This window comes from Seriola aureovittata, chromosome 15 (assembly GCF_021018895.1).
Source record: "Seriola aureovittata isolate HTS-2021-v1 ecotype China chromosome 15, ASM2101889v1, whole genome shotgun sequence".
NCBI lineage: Eukaryota > Metazoa > Chordata > Actinopteri > Carangiformes > Carangidae > Seriola > Seriola aureovittata.
The window spans coordinates 18,185,630-18,200,260 of record NC_079378.1 but is presented as its reverse complement, the minus strand read 5'-3'; the positions used below and the strand labels follow the sequence as shown (position 1 = coordinate 18,200,260).

The 14,631-nt window shown below is 38.8% G+C and overlaps 1 protein-coding gene across 1 annotated transcript; it reads right to left on the bottom strand.

The window, feature by feature from the left end:
- Window positions 1-5,627: 5,627 nt before the first annotated feature.
- On the bottom strand, window positions 5,628-12,700 carry LOC130181948 (vasodilator-stimulated phosphoprotein-like). The gene is made up of 13 exons (XM_056396424.1): window positions 12,443-12,700; window positions 10,321-10,492; window positions 9,990-10,170; window positions 9,452-9,500; window positions 8,953-9,244; window positions 8,747-8,850; window positions 8,604-8,652; window positions 8,444-8,486; window positions 8,135-8,177; window positions 7,919-7,999; window positions 6,357-6,423; window positions 5,906-5,963; window positions 5,628-5,822 (listed from the first exon to the last, which is right to left on the bottom strand). The coding sequence occupies exons 1-13, from the start codon at window positions 12,445-12,447 to the stop codon at window positions 5,773-5,775; spliced, it is 1,194 nt and encodes a 397-aa protein (XP_056252399.1). The 5' UTR covers window positions 12,448-12,700; the 3' UTR covers window positions 5,628-5,772.
- Window positions 12,701-14,631: the final 1,931 nt, after the last annotated feature.

The window sequence follows — 14,631 nt, the reverse complement described above, 5'->3', positions numbered from 1 at the left end:
ACTTTCAGTTGAAGCGGGTTTATTTATGATACATAACTTCACACAAAGAAAGCATAGAGAATGTTTTCACCCTGATGGCAGTGGGAACAAAAGATCTCCTGAACCTTTCTGTTCTGCAGCGCAGTGAGTTGAGACGTTTGCTGCACCTGTAGCTGCTTCTCTGTCCTGCCAGAATGTTGTTGAGAGGATGGTTGATATTGTCTAAAATGGCCTCCATCTTACATTGCATGTGTCTCTCCACAACAGTCCTGAATGAGTCCGGACTCCTGCCAAGCACAAACCCAGCCTTTTTGAACCAGCTTGTCCAGTCTCTTTTTGTTCATGTAGGACATGCTGCTGCCCCAGCAGACTGCAGCATAAAACAATACACTGGCCACCACTGGCTGACGTCTCCAGTGAAATGCTGCACGTTTTATCAAAGGACCTGAGCTTCCAGAGGAAAAAGAGCCGACTCTGCCCCATCCGGTAGATGGCATCCGTGTTCAGGGATGAGTCCAGTTTACTGTCCAGGTGCACACCTTGGTATTTATAAGGGTGGGCTTTGACCTCCGAAAGTTGATGACCATCTCCTTGGTCTTGGAGGTGTGTTGTCATTTAACCAGGTCTCCGTAAAACACATGAGACTACACTCACGATATGCTCACTGGTTCTTCACAAGTGCCTCCAGTTCATCACACTTGTTAGCCAGAGTTGACATTTCCCATTACGATCGATGGTAGAAAAGGCTTATATCTCCATCTCCTAGCCTTTAGCTTAGCCCCGGCTCTGCATCCACATTACGGCTTCTTCAGCTCAGTCGGTATGGGATGTTTAACTCCATATCTGGTAAACTTTGAAGCCAGGAGTCCGTCCTTTGTGTACATTATTTTCTCCATCGTCAGACGAAACAACGACATAGAATAAAAAACTTCAATCGACAAAAAATATACTAATATATACAAATATATTGCAAAAACTACGAGCTATGCGGACTTGCTGCCACTTGTTGCCAGCGCATCATTTGAAATAACTGATACAATAATAATAAATACTAACTGTATTTAACAACATTCTAAGTGTATTTCAGTAAGCTACTCTAAACCTGGTGGTGAAATGTTGAATGTAGGCTACAGTAAAATACACACATAGAGTGCATGACAATGTAGGCACTGCTGCACAGACTGGTCTCCAGTTTCTGTAAGACCTACTCAGATATCACAGAGACACAGACGGGTGAGCTGCAGGCTCTGGTGAGATGTCTGATGTCCTATAGTGAAAGATTAATGAAAAATAACATATTTTTCTAAAAATATAGTTCAAAGATGAGTTTCAGCATCACTGTGGCCCTGTCATGTGTTGCCCAAATCAAGAAAAATAAAAGGATAGCCTCTGAATCAATAGCTAGTTGTTTTAAACAGAAGTAGCAGACAACCTACAGGGTGAGATAATTGTATTTACTGTAACATATCAACATTTTTATTCATTGAAAATGTAAAATAATATTAAAGAGGACATAATTTCGTCCTCATTAGTAGACAAATTTGTCCTGTTTCATATAAAGTGACTACCTTTGCACAGAGACTAAAAGAACTAACTGTCAGCCTCACACTGATGGGAGTACCCTCCAACTGTCCCATAGACTTCAGGAGAGTCTTGTGGTGCTGACCATGTGATAATCTTGCTGATATTATGCACCGTTTTGTATTAAATGGCAGGAGTTTGAGAGTTTCGCTGACCCTTTTCTCCCATAGATTTGTATGAGCTCTGTGTCTTCAACAGCCAGACTCTCTCCCTTACACACAAACACAGACACACAGACAAAAAGACACACACACACACACACACACACACACACACACACACACACACACACACACACACACACACAGACACAAAAGCACCCCGTTGGCTAAAAACAACAATGCATACCTGTTTATTTGCAAACAAAACAGGGAAGTGAGATCCGGTCACAAGTGATCAATCAAGACGCATGTGGAGAGGCATGTGCGAAACTGACAAACTTGTAGCTGACCACTTGTGATTGGATCACTGAAGATGCATGTTAATACCAGGTCTGAACAGGGCCATAGAGAGACTTGTGTGAGTGAAGGAGAGAGAGAGAGAGTGAGAGACTTATTTGTGTGTGTGTTTTGAATGCCTTTAGTCTATATGTGTATTTGTATATGCAAAAGTGTGAGTGTGTGCATAGGAAAGGCAGGTTAGAAGAAAAATAATACGAAACGCAGTTACTTCGCAAACTAGGACCAGCTGTGTGTACGGCGATAAATTCCGACCGGGCTGCAACATTTGTATCAGCTATCAGTTCCATGTTGGTCTCGTTTGTAGTTTTAGTACAGTGTAATATGAGAGGTGGGGGAAAAAACAATACAGCATTGTATCCTGATATTTTGCGTGGCAATATTGTATGGATTCATGGATGCCAAGTACTGATCTTTTATTATATAAATTGCAAATACGAATTGAACTTTTTGGTACTAGAATTATAAAATCAATTGCTATTTCAGTCCGCTAGATGGTGTTGTTGTTTTTTTCTAGTGAGGTCAGCAAAGGTGACGGTCAGCGTGCAGGAGGAAATTGGTAAAACAAATATCCATCGGAGAAATAAATCAGAAAAGCACCGTCTGCATATAGTTGGTGAGCTACTGTGCACAATATTACTAAAATAAACTATTTCTGCATGAAACTTAGATAGATTTTGTTATCTGGTGACATTTAGTTGATAACACCATTAGTCTGGTGTAGGAATAACATAAGTGGAAGAAAGTTTCGTGATAATATCGTATCGTGGGGATTATGGTGGTTCCCACCCCTAAGTTGTGTATGTGGACCATTGAAAGAAAGAACTTTTTTCCAGGTGTCTTTGTTCTCTTCCACTTGCTTGGAGTTTTGTGGTTTGCCAGTGCTCATGGATGCCAACGCCATGCGTTTCCATTTCAGCTAATGTACCTCTGACTGAAGCTCTCTTACCATGGTGTGCATCTCAGGCTCAGGTGGGGGGTGAGCTGCCTTTGTCTTTTCCTTAGGAGTCTTGTTGTTGTTCCTCATCAACTGTGTGTTCTGAGTTGATGAGCGCTCTGAGCTGTCCCACAATCTGCTGGCTGTCTGCAGCTCATTCACTCTGGGTGCCTTGGGGCTGTTTCTTTTAAGCTTAATGAGTCACTCAGCCTCAAGGTTAGATGCTTCATTTACTTCAATTTTATATTGTCATTGAGCAGACCTGTACCAACTGATCTGAGAAACTTCTTTTTGACTAGGTCTGCACTGTAGTGTTCCTCGGACTCTCTCTCCTGACTCTTCTGACTCAGTTTTTGGTACGGGTCTGATGTGTCATCTTCCTCATAATGTCCCTTTAATATTGGTTTTAGCTGAGGCAGAGTCAGATCGTTTTTTATTTCAAGCATGTCTCTTAATTTCAGGCCTGGGCTGATAGCGAGTGATGGCGAGATTGAAAAGTGGCTAATGGTATGCTGCTAGTGGAGGAGCTGTTTATGCCGATGCTCTCAGTGGCATACTATGCCAATCCCCAGTGGTATGCCACTCGTGTTCCACCGGCACATACCGTTTCCCAGCGGCAGTTGCCACTTGACAGTGGTCAGCCACTGCCCGACCATCACTGCCTCCTGATGCATACGCAAATTTGATGTCCATGGCCTGCTTTTATGACAAGTCCTGCGACAAATGCATATATCTCTGCCTTTATTGACAAAATAACTCCAGATAAAGAAATGTTTAAGTTTGTCTTGTCTGTTACATTGTGGGCATATGTGCGATGCTATTGAAATGACGTTAAAATAATTTCTTATTCTCACACTCATACTGACTTTGAGCTAAAATAGCGTTGGTTAGCCTAGCTACTGTAGCCAGTCTGACTAATCAATAACAGAAATTTACAGCGAAACTAACCAAATAATACATTTATTTTTTTTTTGGCATGTTGGATTTATCTGTAGAACCCGATCATACATTACACATTTGGTAACTTGTCCACATTCATAAACCCAGAGCTGTCGACATTTTTCATAGCCTGATATATTTGATCAAGAAACTTTTTGAATATTGTATTCCTCCACTCAATCTTTGCATTTATGTTTCATAGGGCCCTGATTACATAATTTTACATTGATCCACCTGCACAAGCCTTTTTTACCGGCATGAACTGTTATCTCCCTCTCTGAGCACTAACTTATAAACAGCTTTCTGCCTGCCTGAGTGTGTGTGTGTGTGTGTGTGTCTGGTTGTTCTTGTAAACCTGAAAGAGATCAATCAGGCTGTTAAAGAGCAACACCTGTTTGCAACCGGAAGACACAGAGCTTACATGAACATGTGACATGAGCGCACTCACATATACACAGTGCTGATTTGCCTTACACATGCTCTCATAATTGAGACTAATAAGGGTAAGAGTTAATAAGATGGAACAGTTTTTCAAGTTGTATTTTTGGGCATTTATTCAGACAGGACATTGAGAGAGACAGGAAATTCAGGGAGAGAGAGGATGACATGCAGCAAAGGGCCGTGGGTCGGAGTCACACCCATGATTGCTGCGGCTAGGACTAAGCCTTAATGGTGCGCGCTCTACCAGGTGAGCTACCGAGGTGCCCTCATATCAACTACTCATTTTAATAATCCCATCCAAAGGTGCAAGCATTATAAAACTCAGACAGGTAAACATTATACAGTGTTTATATCAAACATACAGTATACTGTACCTGTCTGCTCATTCCTGTTGTTAACAGCTGGTTGCCAGAAACCCACGAGTGGAAAGAACTTGTATTTGTGCTGGAAGGTCAATGTCAAGTCAACGTATAGAATACAAAAACATGGATGCAGTGTGTGATTCATGTGGGTACCCATGCTAGATATTAACTAATTTTCAGTTTTTCTAAATACATTTTGGTGACTAACAGTAAATATTTAAATGTTGAACACCTCAACCTGCTATAACACTGAATGCTGCTCACACTTTAATACATCAATAATCATATCAAATAAATTAACATTCTGACACCCATTATGCACTACTTTTTTTTGCCAATAATACTTATATACTTTTAATGCAAGACTTACTTTACTTGTAATTGAGTACATTTATAGAGGACTTCTTCCATAAATGGAACAATATTACACCCAGCTGTTATTTTCTACAGATGTGAGTACGTAAATAAGCACAGCAGTACACAAATCTAGGATGGGGGAAAGTTGGAGTTTCTACATAACCTCAGCTGAACCTTATGAATATTTAATTGGCTGGACAGGAAGTGGGACGGTACAGTAGGAGGAGGAAGTCTGATGATGACAGGCACATCAGTTAAAGTAAAAAAAAAAAGAAGTAAGTATTTAGTATCAAGGCTAATTTATATATATTTTATTTATATATACATTTCAGTATATATAATGTATACTAGAGTAACAAGATATTTAAAAAAAAAATGAAATAAAAATTGGGACATGTTACTTATCAAAAAGGAAAAAGAAGAAGTTTGTGGATTTTATATGTTCATGTAGAAAAATCAATATTGACAGATTGTTATCAGAATTTTGTATCTCTTAAATAACAATATTTGTCAAAAATCCATTATCAGTCAGACTTCAAATGATACCACTGGAAAATATGAAGAAACACAATGATACATACAGATCTGTTTATTGAGGGTGCCTGTTTTGACTTTGTAAAAATAACATATGATTTCTCTTGGGTAAAAATATGAAATTGCCTGACCACTGAATGAAAAAAAAAGTATTTCATATTTTTATATTCCAGTCCTCAGTAGCTCAAGAGTCTTCATCTTTGAGTTGTGCACTCTGTAGCTCCTTGATCAGCACTTGAAAAGAAAAACAGTAATATACAGGTGTAACACAAAATCATTCTCCAAATATTAATAGAGTTCCACAAGCTGGACCTTACCTGTGATAATCTCCTCCTTCACTTTGTGAAGTTCTTTTTTCACTTCCTCAAGGATTTCCTATAAACACGCAGATACACACAAGACCTTGGTATTACACAGTTATTACAAAGTTATTACTTGATAAATCCTGCTTCATAATTAAAATCACAATATGGTATCTTGGACAGAGCATTATGTCTAATACTGAGAGTCTGTGGTTTGATGTCATTACTTCCTGGTGCTTGCAGTTCACTGTGAACAGGAAACAGAACCTTACAACATAACATTGTTTTTACCATCTCTGTTCATTACAAACAAAAGCCACATAATTTCCCATGAAAGAAATTTTATTTATTTTTAAATTAATTTAAAAATAAATGTTCTGCTTTGAGAAAGTCATAACACATAACTTTACAGACTTTAGAGCTGTAGGATCTTGTTTCTTGTTCAGGTACAGATAGAGGGACCAACCTGTTTGATTTGATCCATATCAATATCATGTCCTGCACCATCTGAATTCTTTTTCACCACCTTCATCCTAAAATGGAAAAATACATTTTTACATTCAGCTAAAACATATTCCTTGAGATTAAGGAGGCCTTATAGAGTTGGCCAGCAGAGGCATCAAACTTTGTTTCAGACAGACAAAAAGTATATTATAAAAGGTATTAGGAACTCTCAGGAGAGTGAGATATAGAGGGAAACAGAAAAGCAGCGAACAGTTATACAGTAAATGTGATCAGTGTTTAGAATACATCATCTGCCATCGTCCCTAAAACAGTTTGTGTTTCAGTAAGAGCAACCACTTCCTCAAGTCTTTACAAAGCCATTTGAGCAAAGTTCCTGTGGTGAGTATAATTCAAGTACCTTCAAAATGTCTACTTCTGTTTATTGACTGCAGTTTATTGTCAATACTCATTATTGTTGTGATAGTCAGATGTCATGAGCAAAATCTCAATTCAGTTACAAGATACTGTCATGGCAACATGTTGAAGTGAAGCGGGACACTGAAGGTCACCTCAGCAGCTTAAAATTCCTATGCTATAATAACAGAGAAGAATCACAAAATCTCAAGCGTTTCATTTCCTGGAGTGAGTGATTTGCAAAAGCAGCACATCAGATGAAAACAGCAGTGGAACCCATGCAGAGCTCATTTCAATGTTCAAACTGTAGGCAGCACACAAGCATCTCAGGACTATAGTAGCTCCAGAAAGTCTTCAGACCCCTCCTCAGTCTACACTCAATAATCCATTATAACAAAGTGAAAACGGGTTTTTAGAAATTTTAGCCAAATTTTTTGAAAAACAAAAACTATTCAGACCCTGTCATCGAGTTCTTCCTGTTTGCTTTAATTATCCTTGAGATGTGTCTACAACTTGACTGGAATCCACTTGTGGTGAACTGAATTGACTGTTTAGAGTTTATCAAGACTTACACTTGTGTATATAAGATCCCACAATGCACACTGCATGTCAGGACAAAGACCATGAACTCCAAGGAAATCTTTGTCGACCTGATCTATGATAAAATTGTTGAGAGGCATTGATCAGAGAAAGGGTGTAAAACCATTTCTAAAGCTCAGAGTGTGCCCAGGAGCACAGTGGCTAGATCCAAACTGTCACTATAATAGCTTCAGAAGTCCTCTGCAGAGACCGGAGTCTGTCATAAAACATTTAAAGATCTCAGTGTGTGAGGAAAAAGACTCTCTGGTCTGTTGAGACAAAATCTAAACCCTTTGTTGTGAGCACCAGACACTGCTCATCACCTTGCTAACACCATCCCTACTGTGAAGCATGGCAGCATCATGCATGGTGGGGGCTTCTCAGCAGCAGGGACAGGGAGACTGGTCAGAGATGAAGGAAGCATGAATGAAGCCAAAAATTGACTTATTGATTATTGACTGTACGTTAATGGGCAATAATGGCAGTTTCTTTCAATTTACAATTGAATCCACAACAGAATGAACTCTGCCGGACCGAAGGGTTCTGAATGCTTTCTGAAACCACAGTGGAGGACAGTGGAGGGAATTTTACCTGGACACTGGGGTAGTGGGTGAGTTAGAGGAGGGAGAACTCGGGCTGGTGTCCTTTTGACTGCTGGTTAAAGATTTTTGCCTGAAAAAAAAAAAAAGAAATGTCAAAAAAAGACATGCAGACCTTTCAGAACAGCCACTGATTGGGTTTTTGAACTTATAGGTGTCTGTGTAATAGTTGTATGGATAGTGAAAGCTTGAAGGATCAGTCTCTTACCTTGGCAGAGTGGCAGATGTTTCCTTGGACTTTTCCTTGATTTCTGGTGAAATATGATTATTTGAATCATTACAGCACATGGCCATAAATTAAAATTTTTTTTGTAGTTTATCTCTTTTAACCAAAAATGTATTTCTTCATACCATGTTATGTTGTGGTATATTATTGTAAAATTAAACAAAAATTTTAAATTTAATTTTAAAAATAATTTTTTTTCACAGTATTATGTAATGTGACAATGGAGATATACTAATAATTAATTCTTCTTTATTACAATCCTGTAGAAGCGGTGACAGTAATGTTACTCACCTCTTGGTGCTGAGGATTTTGATGCTGAGGAGTCAGACTCCTCCTGCAGACAAACAAGTTATCATCTGCTCATATCTTACATTTTACTGGTCATTCTACAAATACTACAGAATAATGACAGAAAATCCAATAACCATGAAATCAATGACAGGAAACTTACATTACTAAGTTCTTCCTTTTTAGCAGCAGGAGTGTCAGCAGCTTTCCTCCTATTTAATACAGTTGAATTATGGGAATTCAGAAGTCCCTAATATCAAATCATCACAGATATCTATCTTATATGTCTCTTAAATAATAACTTACCTCCTAGCAAGGATGGCACTCATTTCTCCCATTAGACCACCTCCTCCGCCTCCACCAGATGAGGCTGCTGGTTTGGGGGCTGGTGCTGCTGCTCCTCCCTCATCCTTGATACACAAAAGCACATCCACTAAGTTTTTGGCCGATTGGACGACTTAAACAGTCTGTCACTTACAAGAACATGGACACCAAAATCATACCATCCCTACCTTGGCTGTTTTACGCAGTTTGGCTCCTGCCAGAGCTGCAGCCAGATCATTTGCCCCTCCACCTCCGCTTCCTCCTGCAGGGAGTGGGGGTGGTGCAGGTGGGGCCATGCCCCCAGGAGGAGGTGGTGGAGGTGCAGGTGGGCAAGGTCCAGAGGGAGGTGGTGGGCCTGGAGGTGGTGGGGGTGCTGGTGGGGCGGGTGGGGCAGGAGGAGCAGGAGGGACAGATGCAGAACTGGAGACCTGCCTCTCTCTCTCCATACTCTCCTGCTGCTCCTGCTTCTGACGCTCTAGTCTGGCCACAGAGCAACAGATAATTCATAATTTAATATTAGGCTTCTTTCACAGCTGAGAGTCAGGCTTTGGGAAACTAGTGGCAGCCTGTTGGCATTTTTCACTATTTTCTGAAAATTGTATAAACCAATAGTTGAAGACCAACACAGCAACTACTGATGAAGAACACGTGAGTTGCAGTGTTAATATCATTTATAATGAACAGTACCTTTTCTGGTTTTCCAGTTCCTGTGCAGAGGATCCATTCTGAGCTGGGCCTGAGCAAAAACATTTATTTTGTGTATAATTGGAGGATTACTGAACCAAAAGAAAGTAAAGTAGTCAGGGTTGTAGTCTACACTACAGCCTCACATTCATCTTTACAGCATATTTCCATATTATACATTGTATTAGGTGTTGATTAAATTTTATGTGCACAGCTATTTCAATTCAAATAATTTTCTGAAAGCATATTTGATTTTAGTTTCCAGTAACAATGGGGATGACTGACATTTGTCACTAACTGTAAATAATTGTTAACACATCTTTTAACACTTAACATGCTGCTGGATAATCTATGTATTTTCAAAGAACACGTTATTGTCATATCACATAGCAATACGTGACTACAGGACTATAACAAAAAGGAACAATCTTCTTGTGACCTATTCATGATTTTATAGTATAAAAATTAGAGCATGAGATACAGACACACCTAACACTGGCCAACCTGGACCTCATGTGCTGTCTTTCATTACTTTGTTTACCTGTGCTCGCCGGTGCATTGAGAGTGTCTAATGCATGCATCATGGACTTAGCAAACAGAGCAGCATCCTCTTTACTGCCAAAGTTCAGCCCCCACACCTGTTTGGGATCTCGCCACTGGTGAAAATTTGGTGTGGCTTGATTATACTTCATCCCTTTGATAATGGGACAGTTGATCACCACCTTGCATGAACAGGAAGCACAGGATAGTGACTCTACTGAGGATTGACTTTGAGGTCATAGGTTACAATGTCATGAACACCTTTACAATGAAGTAAGTCAGAGGCCTTCTTATACCCTCTTATACCTTCTTAAAATTGAATTCTTATATACCTGCTGGTCAGCCTGCAGTTTGCGGCCCACCACTCTGAAGGTGTTGGCCGCAGGGTTGTGATAGATATGGATGCGACTGAAGGAAGGAGTCTCAGATCCTGCTGGCACCCAACGCTTGCTGGTGTCATTGTACAGCATAACTGTTGCCCTCACCTGGCAAATACTGGACTCACTGTTGAAGGGAGAGATGATGAGAGAAACGTGACAAGATGCAGAGAAGAAAAGGACCACAGGGTGGAAGGAAGTGGATGGATGGTAAACTGAATGAAAAGTCTTTCATGATCAGATATAAGTCACTATTTTGTTGTACTTGACATAGCGAAGCACTGAAGTATTTGGATCCTTTACTAAAACTTATGATATGTAACTTTTCCACATTAAAATGTCTAAAAATAACTAGACCTATGTTATATATTTTTTTATAAACATACTTTTATTAGGTACTCAAAAATCCAAATACTACCCAAATGTTTCTAGTAATTCAAAATGGAGAGAAATATGTAATTTTAATATGGTAACACCCCGTGTCATTTGGTTGACTGTCAATGACATTATATCCCCTATGCGCATGGACCTGCTGTACGTCTGGTTCATAATTCATTAAAGAAACAAAGGTAAGCAGTCTCAGTTTCCAGCTACTCCATTTCTACTGAAGCATGTTGGCAAATCACCGATTTTTTTTCTTCAAGTGAACTGCTTTATTTGTTTACCAGTCTAAATCCCCTGGTCCCTTTTCAGCTGCCGGTAAAAACCTGTCGAACGTCTGGTTCATAAGTAATCAAAGAAAAAATCAAAACACATCTTAGCAGCTATCTCAGCTCCCAACCCTTCCCTGATGTCTTGTGTCCACCGTACAGCTTCGGTAAAACACTTACATTAAATGTGAAACTGCTTTATTCAGTGTTTTTAACGGTTATAATCACAGAGTCTGTTTGATTTCCTGAACAACTGACACTGAAGTAATCCAAACCAGGAGAAGCTTATGGTAATGGTGGTGAAAACAACAACTCCCCTGACCCCCAGCTATTTCATGATGTCACATTATGTCTTTTGTTATTGTTCTGATTTAAAGACCCCTAGTGGCAGAAGTTAAATACTGTGAGTTTAAGTAAGAGTATTAATACAACAATGTAAAGACCCTCCATTAATCAGTTACGGTTTCACAAAATTAAACATAAGGACAATCAGTAAAGTGTCATCAAAAAATTGAAGCATCGAAAGTATTATTTGATGATTATTACTGATAAATACGTATAAGCAGCAAATTTTTTATACTTATTGTTATTTTAACTGTGTACAAATGAGTATAATCTGGAACAGTGCATCATATAGTCATCATATGCTTTGTATGTAAAATATGAATCTGCAAATTAACTGCATTTATATGGAGCTTTTCTAGTCTTATCCACCACTGAAAGCACTTTACACCACAGGCCACATTTACCCATTCACTCACATTCATAGTGTTTTTTTCTATGCATTTTGTTCTTTTCAATCACACATACACATATACTGATAATAAAAGATTTCAAAGATCTGTATTTGAATTGTATTCATTTGAATGTTTTCAGACAGATGTAAGAAAGAGAAAACGGAACAAAAACGTTTCTGGCAGTACTGCACATATTTATTTTCGTATGAGGCACTTTGACATTGAGTTATTTTCAGTTTACTTGCTGTTGCAAAATCTGCAGCCTGTGGGAAATCTTTACTTCCTGCTAAAAAGGTTTTCATATTTTAACCACTTCCTGTGCTCAGTGCAGCACTGCCTTATATGGATTACAATGTTCCACCTGTCACTGATATATACTAACTTTTCAAGATTGTGACACCTTAAAATCTTTCTTAGGATTTAATATTATGCTCTGTCCAAAGGAGACAGATATTTTCATTTTCTGTGTGATAACTGTGAAAACAAAACACCTGCTACGAGCTCCAGATGCTTTGAGACAGCAGGAAATGTAGTCAGAGCTAAAGAGCTTGTCAGGCGAAAAAAGTGTAAAGTTGATAGGCAGCAGTACTGTTCTGCATGTCTTTATACATATGTGAGCCATTAAAAATGACTCGAGAGTTTAAAGTTTTAAGTGAATTCTCATCAACTGTAATTAGAAAAATGACTCACCTCATATTTCAGTTGTACCCAAAGTTTCACTTGCTTTGTTAACGTTATCGGTTTTCTTCTCATAAACCTAAATCGCTTCCTCCTCCCTCTCACAAGTATTTGTTGTCTAATGAATCAATCCTGCCGTCATGTCTTCCTGCACACCTCCATTGCTCTCTCTCATAACATTGTTCAGCACTAACCGCTTGCACTTCTGCCTTTGTATTCTCATTACCTCAACCCTTTTTTTCTCTCTTCCTGTTCTTGTCTCTTTCACGCGTTCTTTTAAATTCTCACTTTCAAACCTCCCCCATTTTGCGTCTTCCTTTAGCATAGCTCTGATTTCTGTCTGCTTTGTCCTTTCCATCGTGTTGCCGGCTGAAAGACAACAAGATTCACAACACCTGCAGTGGTCATGACACCTCTTCAGATGTTTATTTAGACTATTTCAGATAAAGAGATGGGAGCATCTCATGCAGTGGTTCATTGCAACTTTCTCTGCTGCCAGCAAAACAAACAGCAGGGAAAGTAGCACTAAACCACAGATGTTACAATGTTATTGTATTTCATGGCTCAAAGCAAACAATTATTATTGTATCAGTATTATTCAGCAGAAGCAGTATGGAGTACTGTTTTACCCTGAACATGTTAAAATGGACAGAAAACTAGATTCAGTGGTGTAGTAGTATTAGATGTAGAAGCAGCAGCAGTGGTAGTAAAAGTAGCAGGTGCAGTAGCAGTAGAAGTTGTAAATATACATGTTGCTGTATCTGGATCAGGGATAGTGAAGGGAAACTGAAGCCACATGTTCTGAGTCATTCCACAATTTGAACCTGTTAGAACAAAGAGTCCACTCGTGACGACTCTTATGAATATAGCAAATGTATTTAGTCAAGTTTTTTTTTTAAAGAGAAATCACATATGTTTGTACTGGAGAGAGTGTTTTTGTTACTCTACAACAAAGTATAATGTGCTATCCCCCAGACTCTGTCACAGCACCATTAAGTAGTACTTCACTTTTGCTGTGCTGTGGCAGCAGTGAAAGAAGAACTGGGAACTTCATTATTTTTGCTGCTAAGGGACCAATCAGAAATTCAGAAACATAGGAACACATTTTTATAAAACATTTTGTTATCTTGCCTTTTTTTCACTGAGTCAGTGGTTTTTTGTCAGTGATAGATTTTGCATACTTGGCCTCTTGCCAATGCCAGTGCATTTCAGAATACTCTATTCGAAACTCTGTTTGTTTTGTTAATTAACTGTCTAGGTTCTGGGCACTATCTGTTTAGATGCTTCCTCCAGACTTCAACTGCATCATGTATGTATATATATATATATATATATATATATATATATATATATATATTTTGTGTGTGTGTGTGTATGTGTGTGTGTGTTTGTATATGTGTACATGTAAGAAGCCTTGTGGGCAAACTGTAATTTCTGTGGTGTCCTACAAAGAACAAAGCATATCCTCCTTCCTCAAGCAGTTTCTTTTCTTCTACTTGGCTGACTTCAAATGCTACCCAAATGTTTCCAGTAATTCAAAAACGGACAGAAATATGTAATTTTAATATGGTAACACTCTGTGTCATTTGGACTGTCAATGACATTATATCCCCTACGCACATGGGCCTGCTGAATGTCTGGTTCATAATTCATTAAGGAAACAAAGGTAAGCAGTCTCAGTTTCCAGTTTCCATATATATATATATATATATATATATATATATATATATTTTGTGTGTGTGTGTGTATGTGTGTGTGTGTTTGTATATGTGTACATGTAAGAAGCCTTGTGGGCAAACTGTAATTTCTGTGGTGTCCTACAAAGAACAAAGCATATCCTCCTTCCTCAAGCAGTTTCTTTTCTTCTACTTGGCTGACTTCAAATGCTACCCAAATGTTTCCAGTAATTCAAAAACGGACAGAAATATGTAATTTTAATATGGTAACACTCTGTGTCATTTGGACTGTCAATGACATTATATCCCCTACGCACATGGGCCTGCTGAATGTCTGGTTCATAATTCATTAAGGAAACAAAGGTAAGCAGTCTCAGTTTCCAGTTTCCATATATATATATATATATATATATATATAAATAAAGGTCATTACAAACTATATCCAGTTGTGTGCTGCATTTGGGTCCATACTATACCCGTTTCAGTACAATCTTGCCAAAAACATGGACTCAGCGCACGCAAACC

Bases quoted from the DNA above. Each gene is read 5' to 3' on its own strand.
- LOC130181948 (XM_056396424.1), bottom strand. The intron at 8,851-8,952 runs GTAGGGATGGTA...TTGTGTATCAAG, and splicing joins AACTGCGTAAAACAGCCAAG to GATGAGGGAGGAGCAGCAGC. The intron at 8,653-8,746 runs GTAAGTTATTAT...TGTATTAAATAG, and splicing joins AGTGCCATCCTTGCTAGGAG to GAGGAAAGCTGCTGACACTC.